The following is a 27271-nucleotide window of genomic DNA, read 5'->3' as shown; positions in this document are numbered from 1 at the left end:
CATTGTCGGAAACTAAAACTGCAGGTAGTCCAAAACGTGAAAAGCAGTCTCGGAGGCATGCAATATTCTTGAATGAGTTGGCTGTCTTCATGGGGTAAACTTCGAGCAATTTCAAACGGGCGTCAATAATGAGTAAAAACATCCGTTCAAATATAGGTCCTGCGAAATCAATGTGCACTCTTTCCCATTTTGCACTGGGATATTCCCAATGATGAACTTTTGCTTTTGCTGGGTCTGTTTTGAACCTAGCACAGTCCAAACAGTTTTTCGCAGAATTTTCTATGCCTTGGTCGATGTCTCGCCAATGCACGTAAGATCTGGCAATTGCTTTCATTTTTACTACACCAAGATGCCCATGATGCAACTCGTCTAATATTTCTGCCTTGTAGCAGTCTGGAATACACACTCGTTGCCCATACATAATACACCCATCCTGTAAGGTATATTTTTCCTTCCCTTCTAATTGACCTCCATATTGTAATATTTTTAAAAGCTTCCCGAAGTGTTCATTGAACTGAGTAGCCTTTGCTAAGTCTTTGGCAGTAACGGGTAAGGTTTCAATTTGGGAAATTTGGTATACTGCAATATCATTTTTTAATTCCAGTTCTTCAGATTTCAATGGTAGACGTGATAAGCACTCGGCATTGCCGTGGTCCTTTGTATTGCGATAAGCAATATCAAATTCATAAGCTTGCAGAACAAGAGCATAATGCAAAAGTCTTGTTACAGAAAGGACTGGGAGACCCTTTTTACATGAAAAGATGGAAACCAGGGGCTTGTGGTCAGTAACCAAAGTGAATCTATTTCCCTTTAAGTAGAGGTAAAACTTTTTAACACTCCAAACGATTGACAAAGCTTCTTTGTCAATTTGAGAGTAACGTTGTTCCGTTGGAGATAGAGTACTGGAGGCAAATGCTATGGGTCGTTCTGAACCATCTGGGAGTTTATGGGAAAGTACTGCTCCCAACCACACTGGTGAAGCATCAGAAGATAGCAAGATAGGGAGGTTTGGGTCTTAATGAGTTAGTATTTTGTCAGAGCAAATTTCGTTTTTCACATTTTCGAAAGCTTCCTAACAAGTGCGATCCCATTTCCAAGTAACGGTTTTCTTGGTTAAGTTGTATAAAGGATAGGCCAAAGTTGCTAAGTCCTTAGAAAACCTTGAATAAAAATTCACGAGACCCGTAAATGACTAAACGTCTTGAACAATTCGTGGTGCCTTAGCATTTTTAATTGCAGCTATTTTCTCCTATGTTTTTGAAAGTCCTTCAGAACTTATCCTATATCCTAAAAACTAAATTTCACTTTGAAAGAATTTACTTTTATCTTTATTAATTTTCAGACCATGTTCTTGACATATTTCAAAAAATTTTCGTAATCTGAAATAATGAGTTTCGTTATCGGGAGCTGCTATGCGTGCGTCATCAAAAAATACTTCAACTCCTTCTAGATCATGGAATACACTTTCAACGTATTTTTGCCAAATGGCTGGAGCTGCATTAATTCCGTACATTAATCTTTTTGGAGTATAAAGACCTTTTTCTGCATTAATGGTTAAGAGTTTTGACTTTCCATTTCAACCTCCATTTGCAAATAAGCTTGGCTAAAATCAACTTTAGAAAATACCCTGCCATCACTGAGTGAGGCAAAAATATCTTCAGTTCGAGGAAGCGGGTATTTTTGTACCTTTAAATGTTTGTTTATCGTTACTGAATAATGAGCACATAGCCTAATCGATCCGCTGTGTTTGACAATCGGAACTATGGGCGTAGCCCAATCGGATATGTTTATTTCTTCTATTAATCCTTCCCTTTCGAGTCTTTCGATTTCTCGATTGACTCTCTGTTTTAGCACGAAGGAAACTTGCCGGGGTCGGCAAAAAATCGATTTGGTATCTTCCTTTAACTCAAATTTACATTCATAATTTTCAATTTCCCCTAATTCATCACTAAAGAGATGTTGAAAGTCTTTTAAAAGTTTGGACTAATCGAAATTAACTTTAGTATTTACAGTATTAATTGTTTTAATGGTATTTCAATTTAATGGAATTTCATAAAGCCATTCTCTACCAAAAATAGAATCTAAATTCTCTTTAGCTTGATATAAATTTAAGTTATATGATATATTATTATAATCAACTTTAACAGAAACATATCCAAGATGTACAACCTCATCTCCCTTGCAGGTTTTGAAAATCAGTTTAGTAGGTTTTATCTTTTTATTAGAGATTTTTCGAAACCTTTTGATGCTCATAACCGATACTGTTTCTCCAGTGTCGACCTCCATTTGAACTGGAGAATTTTCTATATTTACTTTAATCATCATTGGTGGTCTTTTAGCTAATTCCTCGTAAAATGTTTGGTCATTTAATGCGTGTAACGGGACGGATATAGTATTTTCACTTGAACATCCGGGTTCAGTGACAATTTGTTTCTGGTTAACATGTTTATATTGTTTTGCTCTAGCGGCAGAAAAGCACGCTTTTGTTAGATGTCCAACTTTATGGCAGAAGTTGCATGTTGCAGATTTGTATTTACATTCTCTTGAGGAATGATTAGATCCCTTACACCGATAACATGCAAAGTTATTTTTTACTTTCGTTTTGTTAGACCAGAATTGTTTCGGCTCTTTTTTCCTGTTAGCCTTAAATTCTTTCATTTCTGTTGGCTTGCCAATTATTTCTTGGGTGCTCTTGCTAGTCTTTTCCATGGCCAAAGCAATTTTTACAGTACGCTCGAGATCTATATAATCTTCTTCGAAAAGTCTGTCTAATGTGGCACGATCACGGAGACCGCTCACAAAAACATCCCACAGCATAGTGTTCACCAGTTCTTGTTTATAATTGCATGGCATTGCCAATGAACGAAGTTCTGCTAAATAAGCATTAATACTTTCTCCCTTATGTTGTTTACGATTAAGGAAATATGTCTGCTAGGAATAATTAATGGCTTTGGGTGAAGATGATCTTGAAGAGTGTTTTTTAAGGTTTCAAAATCAGTTTTAGCTGGATTGTTGGGTGCCAACAAATTTTTTAACAAATTATACAATTTTTCTGATAAGCTGGAAATTAAAGTTTTCGCTAGTTTTTCATTTGGAACATTTTGTATGTCCAAAAAAGCCTCAAACCGCTCCAAAAAAGATTCAAATGTTTCTTGGGAATCATCGAATTTCTTGAAATTCACACCAGTAACGTTGCTTTTGTTTCAGGTTTCGTCTTTCGACTGCAGCGCCGACATTAACAATTTATTTTGTTCAATTAATTGAGAGATGAGGTCTTCCATTTGGAAAAATTGTCCTACATAGAGCAGTCTTCAAGAGCAAAAATGTTACCTCTCTTCAGGTACTTGAAACCTTAATCCAAATTAGTTTCGCTTTGATACGTAACTTTTTCAAGCGATGATTTTTTGTATTAAAGGAAAATAAAATTCACAAACTCGTCGCCAGTGTGCTGTCCCATAGCGTGGGGGTTTAGGAAATAACACTCTTATATTTAACAAGCACTATATATTAATTATTTACAACATTTGGAATACAGAACACTAACAGGTGAGGAATCTAAACTGAAAATTTTAGAAGGAAAGTCCAAATTCGATTGCGTAGGCGTGATAGTTCGTAAACATAGCCTCGAACGGCTAAATACACGACATCTAAAATGAAGAGAGAAACTAACGTACTTCTTTCGTCTATGACTCTCCACACGGTAATAGGGGAAGCATGTGAAGTATTGCCATAGGTAGAGCGTTCTGCTCTGCGCTACCTACACCCCACAGACAGGGTTAGTCCTACGTCATCAACGACGTCACTAGCTCTCCTCGTTCCAAACTTTGTTTTGAACGGAGTAAACAATATGGCGTTTCTCATGTAGTTAAAAGTAGGTCAACTAAATCTTTGAATATATTAATATAGAGTCGAATTTAACCACTGAAATGGCAAGAAAAAGTGTTGCATATATTAATATTATGTTAATCTCTTTTTATGATATTAATTGGAGTAGCTTATTAATTGTAAATGATTATGAAAACTTTTTGTATGTATGATTGGGAGAATTTGTATTTAATATTTACCATATAAATTGTAGTTATAATCTGAAAATCGGAAATTTGTGAATCTTATTATTTGGAAAATGTTATTTCTAATTTATGTTTAATTTTTCTTAAAATATGTATATTATACTAAATCAATTTTTTTTAATAATATTGAGACAACTTATTAATTGCAAATAATAATGAAAATTTTAAAACAAATTAAAAAGTTATGTAAGGAGCATGAATAAAGGGGCCGTTCAAAAAGTACGTACACAAAAATGGAGAAATTTCAAACCCCTCCCCCCCCTTTGTACATAAGGTCTTACTCCCTCCCCCCTTAGAGTACGTACATTTTATTAGCCTACCCCCCTTTTTCATAAAAATTAAAATAATTATGTTTTAAATAAAATTAAATATTTACTTAAGGAGTGTGTAGGATTAAGTCAAATTTAAATTTGCTATATATTTATAAAGTACGTACTTTGTATAATAAATCCCCCCCTTCCCCATCGTACAAAACCGTACATAATAGCAAATCCCCCCCCCTTCGGGATGTACGTACTTTTTGAACGGCCCCAAAGTCAGATAAATTAGTGAAAATTATAAAGCATTTAAGATACACGTTTTTAAAATAGTAAATTTACCAATAAATTTGAGCTAAAATGATAGGAAGTAAAAAAAAAAAATATGTAAACAAAAGAGTTGACAGGTCTGAAAACATATTTACAGCCAAATTATGAAATAAATTTGGATGACTTGAATGTTACGTTCACTGTAACAAATAAAATATTACTATGAAGGTAATTTAAAAAAATATGATTCTGACTGTCAAATGCAAATTTTATTCTATAAAAAGTGATAACAGTAACATTTGCCAAATATAAAAGCTGTATAACTATATATGTATACATGCATTAAAGAGTTAAGTTTCTAAATTAAAAATTTTCTTAAAAATTTGAATTATATTTATTTGATATGCATGCGAAATTAATATTACTAAATAAGTAAAATTTAAACACCTATGTGAATACATAGATTTATAAATATGAATGTTAAATAAAAGTTTATGTAAGGGATAAGTATGTTTTAAAGAATTCTAAAAAAATTCATGTTGCACTTTCTTATCGAATAAAATAGGAATCTGAGATTTTAAGATAAATTCATATATAACACCTAAAAAAATTGTTCCTCTCACATTTTAAGATGAAAATTAGAAATTTAAAATTTTAAAATAAATTAGCTATTCTATATATTAAAATTCTGGAAACTAAACATAGTATTGACCCTTTTAACATAACACTACACTGCACTATCATAACACTACACATTAACATAGCACTACACTAGTAACGTCAAGAATAATCTAATATTAATTATCCAATAATAAGGTATCTTAATTTTCTCAAAAAATTAATGCATAAAATTGTTAAAAACTAATTAATGATGATGTTGACAAATATAAACAAGAAAAAATCTCAAGTCAAAATAAATCTCAGTTTAAACTAAAACTCTGTGCACATTTAACAATATGTATACATATTAAATAAGTTAGTAACATAATTTATTCCTATTTAGTAGTTAAAAACTAAAGCTAATGAGAATTAGCAGCAATAATCAGAAAATCTTAAGCAAACAAAGTTTACAATAACTACAAATTTAATCATCAGACATAATTAAATAAACAGATATTAGTATTGATAAATACAATCTAATTATAGATTAAAAATTACAAAACGTTTTAAAGCAATGCATGCCTATCCATAACTAAAGAAAAAAATTAGATGTAGATCAAGAATATGTAACAAATTCTAAATAAAATAAGACATTATTATAAACATGAAACAAGAGTTAAAAATATTGATGCTTAAATTTTTATACATCAAAATTAAAGATAACTTGACCATTTTGAAATTTTTTTATAGCATTTAATGCACTTAACTCGTAAAATCTACTGATACCCCGTATAAAGAAAACTACTTAAATTAGGAATAAGCCCCTTACAAGAGCTATATAAATTTATTTATTTCAATAATAAACTAAAAATCTTGCCGTCTTAAATTCACATAGGAAATGCCATTGAAATGGTTCGTTCGAAAAAATGTTTGGAACGTGTTTGGAAGGAGGCGGGGTTTGACATCAAAAAATACGTCATCACTGTCCCTGTCTATTTCGATAAAATAAATCACGTGACTTTAAATCTGAGTTAAAATGAAATATTGAATTTGACAAAATTTTTTACGCAATGCATTGAAATTCTACTTATTTTAATTAATTTATTTGGGGCTTTTAAACAACGTATTTTTTTGGGACTACGAAATATTCGAATCCGCTACTTTTGGAGCTTCCATTCGCTACTTTTTAATCTTAAGTTCTGGCAATACTGTTTCGTGTGAGTTGTTTGTTTTGGTTAACTTTAAGAAAATGACAGCTGATTGGATTGAATAGTTTGATTAAGAAGAGTATATAAAAATGATTGTCGTCTGAATGAAATGAAGTTTCAAATTAGTTATGCTGTTGAAAGAATTTACGCGTTGATTGTGTGTATTGTTAGTATTACGTAAGCAGTTTTTTGTTTTTTCTCTCGTTTTTAATGAAGTACTCGACGTCTTCTGCTAGGAAAAAAACAAACGAAAATGGAATAACCACTTAAGAAATGTTATATTTCTACGAAATTCCGCACTTAAAATGTCCTAGTAATAGTTTTAAATTTGGGGATATTTCCTTATCCTAATTTGCGGCAAAATAATCGCCAAGTCTTTGCAACTTACGGGTAGCAGCCGGCGAGGGAAACAAAAAATCAAAGAAGGGAACCAACTCAAAGGTTATAAGTCGTAGTATTTTTCTTGATAGTCGTAGTATTCTCTGGATATTTTTTTAAAAAATATATCCAAAGTCAAAAGTTCATTTGGCACCTAAGTGATAGTATTCATTTGATAGATTATAGTATGGAAATATCCCCCAAATACATCGTCATTTCTTAAATGGATTTTAAACTTGAAAATTTTGAAAATAAATAAATGAAAACACGTAGTGGTGTTCCTATGGTATTTAAAAAAAAGGTGTAGATGTTTGCCCGGGGGTTGGCTACGAGTCATAACCTTTAAGTTGGTCCCTTTCTGTGATTTTTTTAAAAATTTCTCCTGGCCCACTGCCCGGAAGTGGCCAAGACTTGTCGATTATTCTACCACAGATCACAATATGTAAATTTCTCCCATTTCTTGATTCTTTGGGAGGATTTCTGCAACAAAATAATCTCCAAGCCTTGGAAACTTCCGGGCAGCGACCCATGAGGAAGTAAAAAGAGAAAAATCATGAGGTGGGCCAACTTGAGTTATAACTTGTCGTCACCCTGGGGCAAACATCTACATGTTTGTTTTTTTTTAATTGTAAGTTTAAGATCTACCTGGCACAATAGATGACAACAGATACTTCAGAGACACTGTACTCATAGATAGGCCACTGTCCTCCACACAGCATGCCTATCAGCCTGGCAAGTCAACGGACACCGCACTATACGAGCTCTCCTACCTGCTTGAGAAATCAATCACAGATAAGGAGTATTCATTGATATTGAAGGTGCATTTGATAAAGTCCCTCTTGAGACTATCATCAATGCACTTAAGAACAGAGCCAACTCAACAATTACCAGGTGGATAGCTAAATTGCTATCCTCTAGTTATGTTTGTTCCTCTTTACTGGGAGCAAGCATGAAAGTGCATGCAACCTCAGGGTGCCCCCAGGGAGGGGTTTTGTCCCTTATCCTGTGGTGTATGGTAATGGACTACTTGTTAGTTCGGTTAACTGATCTTGGCATTCCCTTTATCGGGTATGCTGATGATGGTGTTGTTGTCAGAGGCAAACATGGTAAAACAATCTCTGATATCATGAATAATGCACTTCTAGAAGTAGCTAGATGGTGCTCTGACTCAGGCCTATCCAGGCCCGTCCCCAACGGGGGGGTGAGAGGGGTGTCTCACCCCCCCCCCCCCCCAGCGATATCATCCAGTCGGCAAATTCAGGTTGAGTCGGCATTTTTTTTTTTTTTTTACAAGCCAAAATCCCGACTTTGCCGAAATTCTTTCATTGTCGTATATTTCATCGGTGATGAGATTTAAACGGATTTCAATGTTATCTGAATTTCGTTTCGGGATCCCAGACCCGACTCGGCAAATCTTGTTGTGAAATGTGTTTTTAAATTTAGTTTTTTTTTCTCCTCCAAGAGTAGCCATTTATGATAATTCAAAGCAAGATGATCGATAATTCTGGCCAAAATCCCGACTTTGCCGAAATTCTTTCATTATCGGATATTTCATCGGTGATGAGATTTAAACGGATTTCAATGTTATCTGAATTTCGTTTCGGGATCCCAGACCCGACTCGGCAAATCTTGTTGTGAAATGTGTTTTTAAATTTAGTTTTTTTTTCTCCTCCAAGAGTAACCATTTATGATAATTCAAAGCAAGATGATCGATAATTCTGGCCAAAATCCCGACTTTGCCGAAATTCTTTCATTATCGGATATTTCATCGGTGATGAGATTTAAACGGATTTCAATGTTATCTGAATTTCGTTTCGGGATCCCAGACCCGACTCGGCAAATCTTGTTGTGAAATGTGTTTTTAAATTTAGTTTTTTTTTCTCCTCCAGGAGTAACCATTTATGATAATTCAAAGCAAGATGATCGATAATTCAGGCCAAAATCCCGACTTTGCCGAAATTCTTTCATTATCGGATATTTCATCGGTGATGAGATTTAAACGGATTTCAATGTTATCTGAATTTCGTTTCGGGATCCCAGACCCGACTCGGCAAATCTTGTTGTGAAATGTGTTTTTAAATTTAGTTTTTTTTTCTCCTCCAAGAGTAACCATTAATGAAAATTCAAAGCAAGATGATCGATAATTCAGGCCAAAATCCCGACTTTGCCGAAATTCTTTCATTATCGGATATTTCATCGGTGATGAGATTTAAACGGATTTCAATGTTATCTGAATTTCGTTTCGGGATCCCAGACCCGACTCGGCAAATCTTGTTGTGAAATGTGTTTTTACATTTAGTTTTTTTTTCTCCTCCAGGAGTAACCATTTATGATAATTCAAAGCCAGATGACCGACATTTCATGCCAAAATCTCGAAAACCATTTCTCTTGTATTATTATTTCAACGACACATTCTTAAATTTAAAAAAATTTGTAGTGACCTTAATTTTTAGTTACCTAATAATGTATCATAAAATTCAGATATTATTTATCTGAATTATACTAAATCTTTATTAGAGGTTTAAGTAATTTTTTTAAAGGAATTGATGAATTTACATGATTTTTTTTTAAAGAATTATAAATTTTATATGAAATAATCGTACCGGTGATGCAACCTATTTTTTTTTTTTTTACTTACAAAATATAGGGAAAAAATTACAAATAAGAGTACCTATTAAATAGGATACCATATTATTCAAAATATCTTATTTAAATTGTTAAATTCTGTTTAAATAACATAAATTATTAAATAATTTATATTTTCAATTAGTAAACGCTATTTTTCTATTATGAAGAATTTTACTAACTTCAAAGGACTCCTAACTCCAAAAAAGGAAATAAAAACATTTAATTTGTTAACTACCATTCAGTTCATAACTTTTAAAATTCTATGATGATTGGATTATTACTTGAGTTCAACATTTTTTAACCTAAAATAAAGTGTTCAGGAACTAATTCATATCTTTAGAACAATTAATCATGACAACAAAATTTGATATTCTCTATGGAAAATAGTTAACATATATGTGAGCCTCAATTCACCTTTATAGAAGTTTCTGTTTTGAAAATAAAATATTGTTTTTTTGCTTTTAATATTTTTTTTCTTCAAGAATCCTTAGAATTCTGAAACATTAAATTGAGTTACACTCAATCGAATCAACACTTCGATCATTTCACACAATTTGAGAATGTTTGCCGAGTTCAAAGTGTTAAATGTTGTAATTTTGGATTCATTAATTATTTCAATAAAAATATGGTGAAAATAGAGAATTCCGAATATTCGCGGAGAAGTGGCAATTCTGTTTGATCAAGCCGCTGGTGCTGCGACTCGATCTTGTGAAGAAGCAGACAAAAACCCGGATATTTCTGTCAACTTGAAAAATCGAGGGTCTTTTAAAAGTGGTTAGCTAGAAATGCCCTAAGCTATATTTTCTCATGTTTTCTCTTACTCTTTCTGAGAATAAAGACAATATCTTTTTCCATGTGGTTAAGAAGGGGAAGGAAGGGGCTCAAAGCACAGGCAGCTGTGGTACCAATTACTTCACTGACCTGTCTTTAACTGTCATGTACGGGTACTTAGTTACTCAAAGCGTATTTTATAAATTTATATTATTATTGAATAAAATAGAAAATCCGCTCACATGCCAACGATCATCCTATCGACCGCAGTCTGAGTTTTGAATGTAAGCATAATTTTTTTATGAATACATATTTATTATTTGCAGTCTTATTGTTTAAATATTAAGTTTAATTAAACTGCATTAAATGTGCTATTACTTTCCAATTAAATTATTTCGTTTAAAAATTGATTTTTATGAAGCAGATAAAATTATTTTTTTAATCTTTTTTGTGCAGTAAAATAATTAAAAAAAAAAGAAAAAAGATCAATTAAAAATGCTTTGTTATTTATATTCATTAGTAGGAGCTAGGGATAGAAAAAGATAAATCACATTTGAATTCTGAAAATTGGAATTCTTTTTCCGTTTTTTACTTTTTACTAAGGTTTTATTTTGTGCTTGAAATAGTATTTTTTTTTCCTTCTTTAGATTTTTTCAGCTAAAATTATTTTTCATAGATCTTATTTAATTGAAATTTCAAATTCTATATTTCTTCGTAGGCTTTGTTTTTATAAGTCCAAACTGCAATCCTTTATGAAGGAAAATGTACTAATGCTAATTTTATTGAAAATGTAACGTGTTTAAAAATAGAAAATTCAGTTTTTTTTCGATAAATAATTCTTTTTAGTTATTTTGTACTGTCGTCCCCACCCCACTTAATCGCATAATCGAATTACCCGCTTATACGAATAAAATTTATTGGAACCAAATCATTTTAGAAGAAACTAATGTTAAACTTCCCCGTTTAAACGGTTATTTGTTGTTTTTCGCACCCGCCTAATTGCATAAAGAAGTGGTACTGAAATGAAAAAATATTGCTTATTTTTGAAAAATGTTTCACCAGCTAAAATGGAATTTCCCTTTTTCAGTTAAGATAAAGATACAATAGGTGGTCACTTCAATAGGGATTTCTTATTCATTAGTAGGTGTTTGAGGTAAAGTTGAAAATTTAATCAAATCTTGCTGCTACTTTTATACATTGAAGTAAACGAAGGGGTTTTTACCCCTTTTTCAATTACTCACATCATTTAGAATGTAAAAAAGGGATAGAGTGATTTGTCTTGTGATCCCCTGTTGATGCACTATTAGCTTTGATAAGAAAAAGTTTCAAAAACCTAACACACTAGTGTACAGAGTGTCTTTCTCTTAAATAGAATAATTGCTTAACCCAGTTAATGACTTCGAGTTGGGTGCAAGTTGAGAGCGAAAAGGAATGATTCAAATTAATCGGAAAAAAACAAAACAATGAATCTTAGAAGTAATACATTTCAGAAAACCCTTAACTAAAATAGCGCATTAATTTAAATAGAGCATTAATTAAAATTTCTCAAGTTTCGAAGATTAAAAAAAATAAATAAGTAAAAAAAATTCTAAATGTGTTTGAAAGGAATACACGCAAGTCATGAAATTTTTCGTAGAAACTAAAAAGGAATATCTAATTTTGATGAATTCAACGGGTATAAAAAGCAGTCTTCAATTATAGATTTTTTCGGAAGGGATCAATTAATATTTTAGTACCTACATTATAGTTTTTACTAATATTGATTTATTTTTATGTAATTTTAAATGACATTTGTATTTTATGATACTAACGCATACAGTTTTAATTATAATTGTTTATTGATCATGAAACTGAGCTTATTTAATCAAAATGCTATACTATGCATTAAATACCATTAAAAAGTAAAATTTCGTAAAAATTCAGAATTTTGGATTGAATATTGCAACTCCCCTTTTGATCGCATAACCCGCTTAATTGCATAGATTTGGCTGGAACCGATGGTATTCCTTTGAGCGGGGTTGACGTATTTCTTATGTACTTAATTATTTAATGTTTCTATATTATCTTTTTGACTAAAGTTAACAGTTTTTCATTTAAGTTAATTATTAGTAAAAAAAAACTTAATAATTTTGTAATTATGTAAAAATTCTATTCACGGTTTGTATTAAAAATGCAGAATCATACATTTTAGCATAAATGCTTTCATAAGTTTTTATTGTTAAATCTATTAGCGTTAACTGCACCAATGACAGTTGCGACAAATGAAGGAATTTTCAGCAAGATGAAATTGATTAAAAACTATCTTCGAACAACAATGACCACTGAACGCCTAAATTCACTGCTTTTACTCAAAGCAGAAAAAGATATTGTTGACAATATTAAGCGTGATAAGTTCAGGGATGAGATTCTTCCGCGGATTTCCGCTTTTTCTCAGTTTTTTCCGCTAATTTCAGCTGAAATTTTTTTTTGCACCAGTTAAAATATTTTATGAGGAATTTAATTTTCCGCTGAGCGAAATTATTGAAGTCCTCATTCCTCCCTCTGAAGTTTCTCTAAAAATCATTTCCTTTTGATAACACTGATTGACCTTTATACAGGGATGAGATTTTTTCGCTTTTGTCTCTCGAATTTCAGCCTTTTTATCAAAAGCTCAGATTCTCTAAAAGTTAGGTCTTAATATTACTGAAAACTTATTTTAATTGAATAAGTTTCAGTTTATTTAAAAATAGTTTTTTTTTCTTTAATATTTTGTTAGCATTTTAATAATTAAAATTAATAGAAAAGTAAAAAGTATATTTTATTTGCATTATTTTGAATAATTGCTGGTACCATTTAGTTATCAATAATACCACATTTTTCACCCATGGCGGTTGCATTTTTAAGTGATGTAAAAATTATTTCGATGAATAGCATTATGTTTATAACTAGTCGAAATGATTTCAAAATAAACTTTGGAAGCTCAAGTTTTGTGGCGCATTTGAACTCTTTTATTTAATTTGTTTTACCTTTGATTATCAAGCTTTAGCCATATATATATATATATATATATATATATATATATATATATATATATATACGTACATGGCAGTCGGCAAAATAAACTTCAACACCCCCCCTCTCGAATCAGTTAGGAACGGGCCTGGGCCTATCTGTTAACCCTTCCAAGATAAGCTATGCAGCCTTCACACGAAAAAGGCAACTTGACCTAGGTAATGTGTACTACCTAGACCTTAAATTGGAACTCGAAAGTCAAGTTTCTCGGGGTTTATTTTGACTCCTAACTAAATTGGGGTTATCATCTTGAATACTGTACCAGCAGGGCCAGGAAGATTTTTTGGTCTTGCAGAAATGCTATTGGTAGAACCTGGGGATTATCCCCCAAAATAGTTTACTGGATATACTCAATGATTATTAGTCCTATCATCACTTATGACGCAATCGTCTGGTGGTCGAGGACTAGATTGAGCTCTGCAAGGTGTAATCTTAATAGACTACAAAGAATGGTCTGTGTAGCCCTGTCAGGCTGTCTTAGGACCACTCCTACAGCTGCTCTAGAGAGCTTACTTGGGCTTCTTCCATTGAACCTATGCATTGCAGTTGAAGCTCAGACAGACAGAAAGCGTCTCATGCACCTTGGTCTATGGAAAGAGTATTCCAAAAACTTGTCATGGGGACATCTTGTCTCACAAGTGGTGGATATACCCTCTTTTATCATGCCTAGTGACTACATGTCACTAAAAGATGCTTTTCACAAGCCCTTTAAGATCCATTTTCCTACTAGAGAAGAATGGTTTAATTCTCCTCGGTGGCTTAAAGGCAAATGTCTAATATGGTACACTGATGGTTCAAAGATTGGTGCTAAATCAGGAGCAGGGATCTATTGCTCCAATGATGGTACCAAACTTCACTTTCCCTTGGGAAACTATGCCACTGTTTTTCAGGCTGAGGTCTATGCCATTATCCTGTGCTGCAAGATATGCTTAGATAAGGGATATCAAAACACTACCATCCGCATCTGTTCTGACAGTCAGACTGCTCTTCTATCACTGTCAAGGTACAAATTCACCTCTTTGTTAGAATGGGAATGCTTCACGGTCCTCTGTGACTTATCCACTCATAACAAGGTATCCCTGCATTGGGTACCTGGACATATGGGTATCGGTGGAAATGAGCTAGCTGATGAAGAGGCACGAGCTAGCTCTAATGCAATTTTCTGGGGCCCTGGACCTGCACTGGGAATTTCTCCCACCTCATTTAGGGCATCCACTTTCAAGCTCTATGGCAAAATTGCCCATGAGCAATGGCGCGCTGCTGACGGTCGAGGAGGAAATCGCGACTGTAGTGTACGTCAAAAAGAGCTTTTAAAGCTTAATAGAAATAGTCTACGGAAGATCATTGGTCTTCTTACTGGACACTGCATCCTCAGAAGACACCTATACATAATGGGAATAGAATCTAATTCTCTTTGTCGGGGTTGTCATCCTGAAGAAGAGACATCACGACACATACTCTGCGATTCTGAGGTCTATTCTGCTCAAGGATTTGAGAATTTAGGGCAACATTGTGTCAACGCCCAGGAACTGCAAGATGTTCCTGTAAAGTGTCTGCTGAATTTCATCTCAGCTATAGGGCTTTCATGCTAATCATGGTTCGGGTACAATAGACCTCTGATCGACGTGCCTTGCTCGTCAGAGCTGCCCAATCTTTAAATCTAATCTAATCTAAATAGATCACAATAGGGAATTATCCAGATTCTTTTTTTAGGAAGATATATATTTTCATGTTAATCATTAAAAGTATTAACATTTACAATTAGTGCAACTTGATATCTATCATTAAAATTTATAGGGTAAGATTTTCATATTGATACACATGCCTAAAATGTCTCCAAATTTTGGCAACGCTAGACAGTGGCATGTGTGAAACTAAAAAAACAAGCATAAGGGGCATATTTATAACCCCTCCCCGGGCAAACCACAGCATTTTCAAGTTTTGCAAGTTTAGAAAGTTTTTCCTTATAGGGTTTGAAAAAACTGTGTGTTTTTAAAAAAGCCCAACCCAACTAATTTTTATTATTTTTTTTATCTAAAACATGGGATGTTTTAGTTTTTTTCAGAAATATTTAAAATTTTTATTTATGTATCCTTAATTAAAATGCAGGATTTGCTTATGTGAAAGTTAAATATCTGGTAGGTAACTTGTTTTGTTGCAGCGTAATTATTTTTTGGGAGGTTTATTATGTGCTACTATTTTTATTTCATGACAGTAAAAAAATTAAATTTACATAAATAAAAGAACCCAAAATTTTTAATGCACTAACACAGATTTAATTTCTGAGACTATTTGAATAAAGTTTAAACTTACACTTTTTGCTAGTTTACCATTGTAAACTTAATATACAATTTTGCTTTGATAATTTATGTTCGACTTATGGTTACTATAAAATTAGTTGAACGTTTTTCCCCACATTGTTTATTTATATTGTGTTAATTTAATTCTTGATAGCAGTTTTCTGTTCTTCATTTTAATTGCATATTTTGACTGGAAACAGTTTAATATTCGGGAAGAGTGGCTCACCTTGGGACACTTTTTTACCTTTTTCTAAATTTTTTATTTTGATCAATTATTGTCAAAATTTTATCTGATATTCTTGCAACTTTTGAAAATATTTTTAATTATGTTTTGATTTTGTATCTGTCATAAAAAAAAATTTAAATTTTTTTTTAGTTACCTTGTTATTTGTCCCAAGGTGTACCTCCTAGTGGGATACCTTGGGACACTTAAAAGCTATGAAAAGTTAAGTAGAAATTTTTTAAAAATAGTATAACTAAATAAATTTACATTTCCTAATTTTGTTGGTAAAGCTTTATTTTATTAGTTTCAAGTACTTGTATGCAAATCCAATTAGAAAATTTTATATTCAATAGAAATCAATTGTTCAGAATCAAATACCAAATCTTAAGAACTTTCAGTGCTTTGCTCTAGTTCTTTAAGTTTTAACAAAATGTCATTTAAATCTATGTATGATTTATCTTCTTTTTCGGGATAAATAAATGATGAAGATTGATTCACTCTTATCAAAAATAACTCGTATTCATCTCCATTAACTCTTTCAATGCAACCTACGAAAGCAACAATAGATCTTTTACCAGCAAATTTGATAACAGAAAAATCTCCAACATATAATCTAGTTTCACCACTTTTTTGTAGATGAACTTTTTTCTTATTGTTAAATATTTTGTTGTCACTTGCACTATTCATTTCATTTAAGCTACAAACATCATCATCATTGTTATTATGACATAGATCACTAATTACTGGTTTTCTTCCAGATGTATTACCCAATAATTCTGAGAGTATTAAATCCTCATATTCACTACTACTGCTGAACTGAAATTGTTTAATCACTTTTTTGACTTTTCTATTCATACATTGTTTCCCTGAGAGTTCTTTTCATTCTTAATAACATCTTTGAGTGCCTTTTTTTAGATGTGTCTGTATAAATTGCAGATGTTTCCCTTTTTTGTCCTCAGTTACTTTCTGAGTTACTACTGAAATTGTTTAATCAAGAACATATTTTCGAGGTACTGCCATTGGCGACTCTGTATATTTGAAATATATTTAAAGTTAGAATTTGGCTGCTCTCTTCTTTAAAGAAAATAATATTGTGGTAAAGAGTGGTCTCACTAATACTGTAGAATTCAGCAGCTTTCCAATAAGTCAGTTCTCCTGATAAAACTTCTGCAGTGGCTTTTTCAACATACATTGGTAGCAAGAACTGCTGCATTATTTTTATATTCTTTGCTTCTAATTCTTGCCATTAGTTAAGTCTAATATGTTTATAAAATAAGAAATAATAACTATTAATAAACACAGATTGTATAAAGAAAAAAGCATTTTACATGTACTATATCTTTTTGTTAAAAATCTATTTTTAATAAAGATTAATTATGTATATCTAGTGTCCCAAGGTGGGCTACTTCCATTTGGTGCACTATTTACTGAATATGAAATTTTAAGATATCATACTTTTAAGCTTGGCATTGAAACAATTAAATTTGTTAACTTCTAAATCGAAAGCTTTATATTTCATTATATTACCCTTTATTAAAATAATTTCATTAAAATTTCTTTCTGCAACTAATTAAACTATTATATGAAAGTAAGTAAACATGCTTCAAAAATAAAAATCTTCATAAATTCTTACCTGCTTAATCAATAGAATCAAAATATGTTCCAAAGTTAGATGATGTTTACATAGATCTGAATCTAAAAAAACTAAGAGATAATTTAAAATTTTAGGCCAAAAATAAAAATGTCCCAAGGTGTACTGTGTCCCAAGGTGAGTCACTTTTTTTGGTTTCTTTAAAACAAGAAGTTGAATAATATGTTAAACCCCTAATCGAAGTATTTCAACCATTAAAAGGTTTTTCAAAGAGGGCTTTTTAACTATTGATTAATATTTTGATGAAGAATACAATCAAAAATATTCCCTTTTGCTCATAAATATGTGAGCATGATAAACAAAAAATACTATAAAAAATATACTTTAAGCAGGACAATGCTCCTTGTCATACAGCTTGTTTTTTCGTCAGATGGTTCGAAGAATACGACATTGACTTTACCTTGCTTCGTTCACCCTCACAATCACCAGATCTCAATCTAATTGAGTATATATGAGATGAGATCAAACAGGGCATTAGACAGCTTGATCCAGTGTAATCCAATCTGACTGAACTCAAAAGTGCAGTTCATCAGATATGGGGTCAAATTCGTCCTACTACCATCTCATAGAATCTATGCCAAGAAGAATTTGAGTAGTATTACGGGCTAAAGGTGGTCAACATTGCATTGAGGGGGTGGTCATAATAATTTGGCCATTCAGTGTATATATAAAAGGCCCTCACTCTTCACTAATTTCCCATGAAATTAAAAACTAAAATTTGGACCATGTGTTCTTTAAGAAAGTTGAAAAACTTAACAAAGTTTCATTTTGATAGTTTGTAATCATCAGACTAATTAAGAAGTAGTTATCCCCAATTAAAATTTGCTCTAAATAAAAGTTTTCTGCAAAGATAGAAGGTAAACACACATTTAAAGGGGAACCCCGTCGCAAAATTTTTTCGGGCTTTCTGCGACATACTTCCCTACCACTAATATATTTTGCTTTGAGATACTTTTAATTATAACAATTACTAATTTAAAGTTACAGAACCATTGTGTTTACAAAAGAAAGTATAGAATAAAACTATATAAAAATTTTCAATTGTGAATCTAAAATTTTTTAATTCTAATATTATAGTTGATATTTTCGCATTTTGTTGGTGGAAAATGTACTAATTATTTCCACTTTTTAATTTTATAAATTATCACACAAATTGAAATTCGTAAATAATTTAAATGATAATAAATCAAAATCTGTACATAAATTAAAAAATTGTAAATTCTGTGCAATAACTCCCAAAATAAAGATGGTGTTTCTTAAAGAAAGAAAAAATGAAAGAAAGAACATAATTTCTGCTTTTGCAATTTCTGCTTTTTTTCTGTTTTAGATTATTAATATGAAATTCTAGCTGATGCCAGTTATCACTGATTTTTTAAAAAATCTCAAATGAGAATTGAAAAATCACTATTTCTTTCCTATCTGATGCGCAAGAAAGTCATCTTTGAAAAAAAATTCAGCAGAAGAAAAAGAACATTTTTCAAAAAATTATGCAGAAAGGAAAACCAAAATTTCTCCCTTCCCAAATGAAAAGTTTATCTACAAAAACCCCTGTAACGTTCTGCAACAATGTCACCGCAATTCTGCCACAGGGAAGGCGAAAATCTAAAATAGTTTCATTTCAATATTTTGCAATTATCCTAAGTGAGATTAATGATATACTTCTATTTTTCACGTCTTTTTTTTTTTTTTCAGTAAAATAAACTCTGATATAAATACTAATAATTCACATAGTTGAAACATTTTAGTACATGTTTAATAATTTTAATTACCTGTATTTTTATACATTTATATTTTCTATTGTAGTAAAGAAAACTAGATATTGAAAATGAAACTAAGAAGTCTTTTAACCTTTGTTTGTTTTATTGGAATCTTTAACCTGGTGATTGGAGGTAAATTTATTTATCATTTTGTAAAATAAAGTACATATTTTTAAAATATTAATAATTTTTTAGTAGAATTCAAATAAAATAATTAATACAAATTTATGGGTGTGTATATATAATATGTGTGTGTTATGCTTTGAAAGTATTAATATTATGATTTCATTGTGTAGCAATTTCATTGTGTGGTCTTTGAAAATATATACAGGAACATGGAAAAAAATAGAATTTTGTTTAAGTAAGGGCCGAGACCCGAAAATTGTAACCTTACATTCTGGCGTCTAGATAGAGAAGAGGCGACTTGACATTGGAAAAGGATTTTTATATCTCTATGGACAATATATTTAATATTAATGTGTCTTAGTAATGTGGATAACCCCTACTAACGACACATCACCACATTTTCTGAGAGCATTAGATCAATCTTATTACTCTCTTTGTGGGAAAGATTTTAAATGATTTCACGAAGAGATACTCAGAATATCTTCTGCACTTGCAATGCAGGCTTCACACCTGCATTGTTGGGAGCGATATACATTCGAGCAATTCTTAATACATCAGTTGCATCTTTTTCTTTTGAGCAATTTCTTTTTACATCAATCGTATTCCCATAACATAGCTGCCAAATGTTCCTATGAAATCGTATTTGTTCCGAATTTTTTAGTTTGTTCCGAAAATACGATTATAGATCAAAATGATCCAATTTTTCGATATTCTAGCACCTTTTCTCTTCTTATGCCACTTTTCTTTCAACCCAGGAAAGGTCTAAAAACCTAGAAGCAGGGCATGTGATTTTTCCGCGAATTTTGCAGATTTCAACGTATCTCAAGACCATTGGTTAGCGGACTTCTGTGAATCAAAAATTTTTTAATCCAACGAAATTTTGAAACTTTTGCTAAATCACGCCAACGAGACATTTAAGATTCTTACACCAATTTGATTCCTTTGATTTAGCTGATTTTCGCCATTTTAAATATTAGGAACTCCGTCAGAATCTGCTAATATCGCAATTCTTATTCACACGGTTTTAATATCAATAATCGATTTTGGTATTTAGCTGATTTAAAATTTATGCGATTTAAAAATTCAATATCGCAATTTGTATTTTCTGGTTTTTAAAATCCAATATTGCTATACCTATTCACGCAAGTTTTAGAATCCATTATCGCTATTCTTGTAAGAAGTAAGTTTTTTTTAATTAGTTACTATAAAGTTGTGATATTCTTCATTAATATGTTATTTAATTAAAACTGTTAACTCAAAAATTATGTTATATGAAGCGTGTATGGTTTATAAATTGATATTTTGCTACTGATTTTATGATTTTTGATATTTTGTTTTACTCTTTGTGTCATTATTTCCCCTGATTGGCTTATCATGTTTTGTGTTCCTCTTTTTGTTTTTAACAAGTTGCAGGGGTGCCATTCTAAAAAAATGTCAGGACTGAACTTATTTTTTGACAAAATAATACTGTCTTACGTTGTTTTCCAAACTTTAGAATTTTATAGCTTACTGACACCAAAATTTACCTTTCCTTCATAATAGCCTACATATTAAATCAATCATTTGATTATTTTTTCTAAAAATTTTTGTTCTTTATTTTGTTTTTTTAGCAAACAAAACGAAAATAACAGCTGACCTTGTATATTTAGAACCTGAAGCCATTCATATCTCTATTTTTCACTCCACCGTTACTTATTTTTTGTTCTAGCACTATAATTTTTCCTTTTTTTACAAAAATAATATTGATTTAACTTTGCCGGGCATCGCAATAGGTTCGGGGGGGGGGGAGCAAACTCAAGCCGATTTAGATTCAGCAATAGAACAAATTTAATTACACAAGTAGATGAAGTTCAATCAATCACATTTGTCAAGACTTTAAGAATAAGAATTATTGAAGCTGACAAAAAGAACACAAATAAAAGTCCTAACATCATTACCATATCATATGTTTTCATTAAGATATATTATTTTTTTAATTTGATCAAAAAAATTTTTATATTTCTAATGAAAATAGAAAGAAAATTTAATTATATTGATAGAATTTATTAGTACATTGATTTTTCTCAAGACTGATTTCAGTCCCCAATACTGAAGAGTGGCACCCATGAAGTTGGCAGCTATGCCATAAATAAAAAGTTTTCTGAAACATTTCCCATTCTTGTATTTATTCTTTGAATGTGGCAGTGGGAAACTGCCTTTTAACTTGTCACTGTTTGTCTTCCAATCATACATTCTATGATGAATATTGCTCGTGAAGATGGGTTCTATCACCCAGCAAAATTCTTTCATCTTGTTCAAACTCGCCCTGTACATATATATGATTGTGTGTGTGTATTTTCGAAAAACCTTGAGCATATGAATTGATTCTTTTACTTTTTAGGAATTTTAATGATATAACTTCGGTGTTTAAAAATGGTATTGAAATTAATTTGACAAATTATAAATTTTTCTTATGCAAGTTATTATGTTTTTGTTCTTTAATATTCTTTTGGCTAGACTGTCATAGACCCAGACCATTATTTTTTTACATGCAGTTTATATATTTTTTATCTGCAGTAAGCATATTATAGTTGTATTTGCAGTTTTAGGTACTTTAACTTTTTTTAGAATTATGGGTTTTGGAAACTAATACACTTTTGCTCTGTTTTAATCACTGAGTCTCATCTGTCCTGTTTATATGTCTAAATCAATTAAGACATATTAAGTCTCATTTCTGATCAATATTATTGTTGGTATAATTTATGTAACAACCAGCTGAATACCTGTTCTTCGTATGGGGTAAAAAAGAAAGTTAATAATAAAAAATTCAGCACTGAACGAAAAACTCAAGGAAACAGTCACAAAACTGAAAGATATGTACTAAGAAAATCAATAAAGCTGAAATAATAAAAAAAATTTTCATTTATTATTATTTTTTGCTTTTTCTAGTGGCTTTCCATTTTTGGATTTAAGAAAAAACAATACCTTTTTAGTAGTTCAGCCCATCAAAATAAAAATTAACTGTATACAGTACAATTTGGCATGATTCTGTGGTTCAAGGCCAACTCATGATAGTTAAAATTTACCTCAATCAAGCAATTTTTTCTGATACTTATCTCTTTTGAGAGGCCGTAAAAAAACCTATTTCCACAGTACCTATATTATAAGTGCACTGTATTGGTGCAGTTTTAATAGGTACTAAATATACTAATAATACTTGGTACTTATATCAGTACATTTGATACCTATTAAAACTTCACCAATTGCCATAATGCTCGTAGCACCTATTTCAAAATTTATTAAATATCATTGGTAAGACTGGGCGATAAAGGGATATATTGCAAATGATAGATTTAACACATACATTGTCATGCCAATATAGCGGCTTTCGTTTTTGCAAAGTATTGGAATTCTGATTTAAGCCGCTGATATAAGAAGACGCTCGCAATGTAACAATTTAACAGGCAAGGATTCTTGCCTACCTTGATGCTGTTACTGAGCTGACTAGAGGATTTTGATTTTGTCTAGCTTTTTCTGATGTTGAATGACAAATAGCGAATCGAATTGGAAGTCACGGCTCCGTGCAATTATCAGCGTTGAAATGTAGAACACAATGCATAGTTGCTTTATGCACCTGTTCAAGGATGGGCACTCAGATGTTCTTTGCTTTACATTTTCCCCAAACTGCAAACTTTGCCTATATAGTTAGGTATTTGTTTTACTTTATTCTGTTTTGTTGGATTATAGGTGAGTTTTAAGCTTTCATGCATATATGCTTGCATTCTCTAAAAGTAGGATATTGTCTGGTAAATTTTGTTTTTCTAGAAGAGTTTTTCAAAATATTTGTCAAAACGAAACTTTAGACAGGAGAGTATGCAAAATTACGTCGATCAGTGGATTTAAAAGCATCAATTGACTGACATATACACATTGAAATTTTAAGGTTTTTATTTACATCGCTTTCTGTAATGACACAGGGATTTGCTTGGAGTGAGCTGTTGCATTACACTTCATAGGTAAGTAAGTAGCATATATTTTCATTTTCAAACTATTTTAAATAATAAATCTTGAGCATTAAGTTGTATCGTTTTTACAATGTTTTGTGAATTAGATAGTAGAATAAATACGGCTTGGAGTTTGTCTCTTTCCTTTCCTTTAGAAACAGGTGGCAATGCTACGACTGACATTCTGTGATCAGATGGTTTGTTAAAATAATGGATTGATAGAAATTCTTTCCTTCCCACCACTGTGAATTGAAGCTGCGGGACTCTAATACTGAGGTCAATATTAGCTAAGAAATGGCATTGCCTTCTTTCTTATAGGTATCATGCTGCTTGGAACTATAATTATCACGTTGAATATTGCTAACGAACTAAATTCTTGATGAAAACTCGAAGTGCGGAATTTCTTTGAACCATTAGAGAGTGTTCTTTCTCCTCGATGTTGTCACTCATCGATGCTACTCGAGTAATACAGCAAACTGTCATATCTGTGTGTGCTTATAGTAGCATGTGTGCTTCATTTTGTTAATCTCTAATCCTTGTTATTTCACTAATGCAAATCAGATGTTCAAGCCTGCAATAACTCATGTCCATTTTACAATCTCCTATATACATCCATGTGTAGCAGGCCACTAATTCAATCACCTTTAAATATATATGTAGGGAAAGAAGATTGAAAGAATAATCATGTATTTGAAAAGTATAAAGATTAATTGACAAACACAACACTACTTCTTCCTCTTACCTTTAGTTAAGTAAGGCTATATTGTTAATATTTATTAATTCCATATTCTCCCTTGGTAATTTTAGAAATCATGATCAGAGTTGTTTGTTTAAACTTAAGTCTTTATTTTTTTGTTTTATAAAAGTGTGATTATGTCAATTGCAATAGGATGATGCTGATGATGATAAACTGCTATGAATATGGTGTACTGAGTTTTGGCTACAGTAATAAATAAAAAGATTGGAGTTAATTTTCATGATTTATATTCTCATGTTCACAAGACTTTTTTTCAAGTTGTAAATAGTCATGAGAGTACTCGATGTTACTGTTCTTACAATCATTGTTGCCTTTTTAGTTCATTAAAAAAATTAGATGATGAGCGAACATTTTCTGCCGCCACTGTGTGGGACACTTATGAAAATCTAACATTAGGAAAAAATTTAAAACTTAACTTTATAGACTTTAATTATTAAAGATTAAGAATGTATTAATCCATTTCAAGCATAAAATTATTCTTTTATGTTAGGGGTGCACAACCTGCGGCCCTTCGACTGCTGAAGTGCGGCCCGCGAGAGCTACTAAACACAATAAAAATTTTTTTAAAAATGGCAATTTTTAATCGCACTTTTAAATCATCATGTTTTGACACAATCAATTTTAACAGATTCTTTAGTAAATGTACGTTTAACGCGCTTTCTTTAAGTTGATTTTATCGTAAATATAAATGATTTTTTTTAAACAGTTATTTCCGCTTTTCTACGTGATTTCGAAAATCCGGAATTTTTATTACGACGCGAGTTTCAGATTGCAAATTTAAATAATCACTTTTTGTGCACTTTATTTGTGACGATTTCATCTTAAATCGAAGTGATTTTTTATCTTTTTTTTGCAATTCTTTCTTTTTTTCAACAATTTTTTTCGGCAGTTATTGCTATGCGTTCCCACGTTTTATAAAAAAAACCAATTGTTCTATTACGACATACAAATTTTAAATCATGCATTTGACACGCTTTTATTCGTGCAAAGTTCAACATAAATATATTTTTTCCCTGTTATTTCTATACTTTTCCACATGATTTTGACGATCCTGTTATTTAACTATGATGTTATTACGACACGTGATTGTTAAACGCGCCATTAAATAATCACTTTTTGATACAGTATTTCGGTACAGTTTTAGCGTAAATCCTGGTTATTTTTCCTTCGTTTTTATTTCCGCAGCGAATATGATTTGGTCGAATGTGGTAATGAATTGTGATTTGATCAAAAACCAAATATTCGGCAAAAAAAGAAGAAAAAATCGACTGAACGCCGTACACTTGGGGCCAAATAGCAAAATCTTTTAGCAGCATAGCAACACTGAAACTAAAATTTCAATGCTCAGAATAATATTTCCTGGAAAAACGTATTCGTAAATTAACTCTAAAAAATAAGGCCAATCACGAAGGTTCTTGAAAATGTCGAAAAGCGAAACAGAGAACATAAAAATCAATCTTAATTTTTGAAAAGAAATTTTAAAGCTGAACATCTCAGTTTTTCAATTACCAGAAAAAGCAAAGAAAAAGGAATTAAGTCAACAGAAATGCTATTAAAAATTACTGTATTATAATGAAAACGTCTAAAAAAAGTTTTTTTTTATTAAAAGGTAGAAAAAACGTTCTTAATTTTTTAAATGAAAATCTTATGCCGAAAATCTCAATTTAAAATTTTCAAATTGCCATAATTTTAGAAGAAAAAAAATTGCTATAAAATAAATTTTAATAGTAACTTTATTTTTAAAAAAAATGTTGAGTCATAATAAAAATGCCTTAAAAAAGAAAAACAGAAAAACAAATTTTTCTTGGTTCCTGAAACAAAACTTTAATACTGAAAATCGCACTTTTCTATGTTGATGGTTATTTATATTACAGTACAGGGAAAGAGTAATAATAAATAAATAGTATGAGACGTTCTGTTAAAATGCTGGGTTATAATAAAAACAGCAAAAAGTGGAAAAAATCCTTCTCAAAGTATTGAAAAACTGACAAAATTGACTTGTCTGATTATAATTTTTTTTAAAAAAAAAGTAATATCTATGATAATTCAAAAATTAAAAAAACTTGGAAAAATACATTTCTAAAAAATATTCTGCCGAATATTTGACTGATCATTCAACCAACTGAATTTTTCACAAAAGGACCAAATACTCGTTACATCCCTCCCTAATTTAAATGCAATGTTATTGCAACTTGAGAAATTCATAAAATGACGGAAAACGTGAATTTTTAAACTGCTCACTGTCTGTAGTTTAGATTTCAAATTTTTGTTGCTTAAGTGATCTATTTCGATAAAAAAAAAAAAAGGAAAATGTTTACGATATAAAAAAATCTAATAATTAATAAAATAAAATAATAAAGTACCATTACAAAATAAGCATTGAATTTTATTTTGAACTATCACAGCTTTGTTTTTATTTTTGGCTTTTGTTTAAAACCTATAAACTTTCTTCAATTAAAATATTTAATTTGAAATTATATTACTTAATTATGACTAAACTTTTCCTACTTTCATTCTGTGGGTATTGCAGTTTTTTTTTATTTATTAGAATTTAATTCTAAAATGAATTTTCGTATTGCATGATGTGATAAAAAAAAAACATTTCTCTTCTTTAATGTTTATTTATTTTGATAAATCTATTGTTCATATGATAAAAATAGCAAGTTTTTTTTTTTTTTTTTTTTTTTGTAAAAAAAAAAGTATAATTTTTTTTATTTTTCAATGAATTCTAATAATGGAACACTACTAAGTTATTGATATTACTAAGTTTATTGATAAAAATAATGGAACGCTAATGTTTAAATAAACATTACTACATTTGTCATTAACATGTCTAAATACATCTGCGGCCCTTCGTTAGCCAACCTGCTGTGCAAGTGGCCCTTCACTCAAAAAGGTTGTGCACCCCCTATTTTATGGTAATTTATTAAATAAAAATAACAAAACTCTGTAACTAATCTGCTCGAAAATAAATTGTTTGCTTGATCTTACAATAATTTTTCCTTTTCTTAAGGCTGCACTGCACTGCAATGATTAAAAATTACTTTCAATTTCATTTCTGTTGTAAGGCTGGCATTTTTTGACCATGCAATTTTTAAAAGACATACATGAAAAGTAAATGTTTTATAAATAGAGAAAGAAATAATTTTAATAGAAATTGCTTCAGTTAACAAAGAACTACAACCAAAATTCCATATCAGTTGTCTTTTAAAGCTAAAAATTAGGTGATCTTTTTCAAATG

The 27271-nt window shown here is 30.9% G+C and overlaps 2 protein-coding genes across 5 annotated transcripts in view; both read left to right on the top strand.

Moving 5' to 3' along the window:
- Positions 1-6238: 6238 nt before the first annotated feature.
- Positions 6239-27271, top strand: part of LOC107451509 (dyslexia-associated protein KIAA0319-like protein) — a 153884-nt gene continuing 132851 nt past the window's right edge. For 2 of the 4 annotated variants that reach the window (XM_016067636.4, XM_016067634.4), the window contains exons 1-2: positions 6239-6582; positions 19211-19296. In XM_016067636.4, coding sequence (XP_015923122.2) covers positions 19233-19296 — 64 coding nt within the window. In that variant the 5' untranslated portion in view covers positions 6239-6582; positions 19211-19232. The remainder of the gene's footprint in view (positions 6583-19210; positions 19297-27271) is intronic. The other 2 variants (XM_016067638.5, XM_016067635.4) reach the window with 2 other exon arrangements.
- LOC107451506 (uncharacterized) lies at positions 13587-14825 on the top strand. The gene has a single exon (XM_016067627.3). The coding sequence runs from the start codon at positions 13587-13589 to the stop codon at positions 14823-14825; it is 1239 nt and encodes a 412-aa protein (XP_015923113.3).

This window comes from Parasteatoda tepidariorum, chromosome 11 (assembly GCF_982258835.1).
Source record: "Parasteatoda tepidariorum strain Cologne lab strain chromosome 11, Ptep-v5.0, whole genome shotgun sequence".
NCBI lineage: Eukaryota > Metazoa > Arthropoda > Arachnida > Araneae > Theridiidae > Parasteatoda > Parasteatoda tepidariorum.
Note: the sequence above shows the minus strand (reverse complement) of the source record. Positions and strands in the feature narration are given on the sequence as shown.

Bases quoted from the DNA above. Each gene is read 5' to 3' on its own strand.
- LOC107451506 (XM_016067627.3), top strand. From the start codon at position 13,587: ATGATTATTAGTCCTATCATCACTTATGACGCAATCGTCTGGTGGTCG.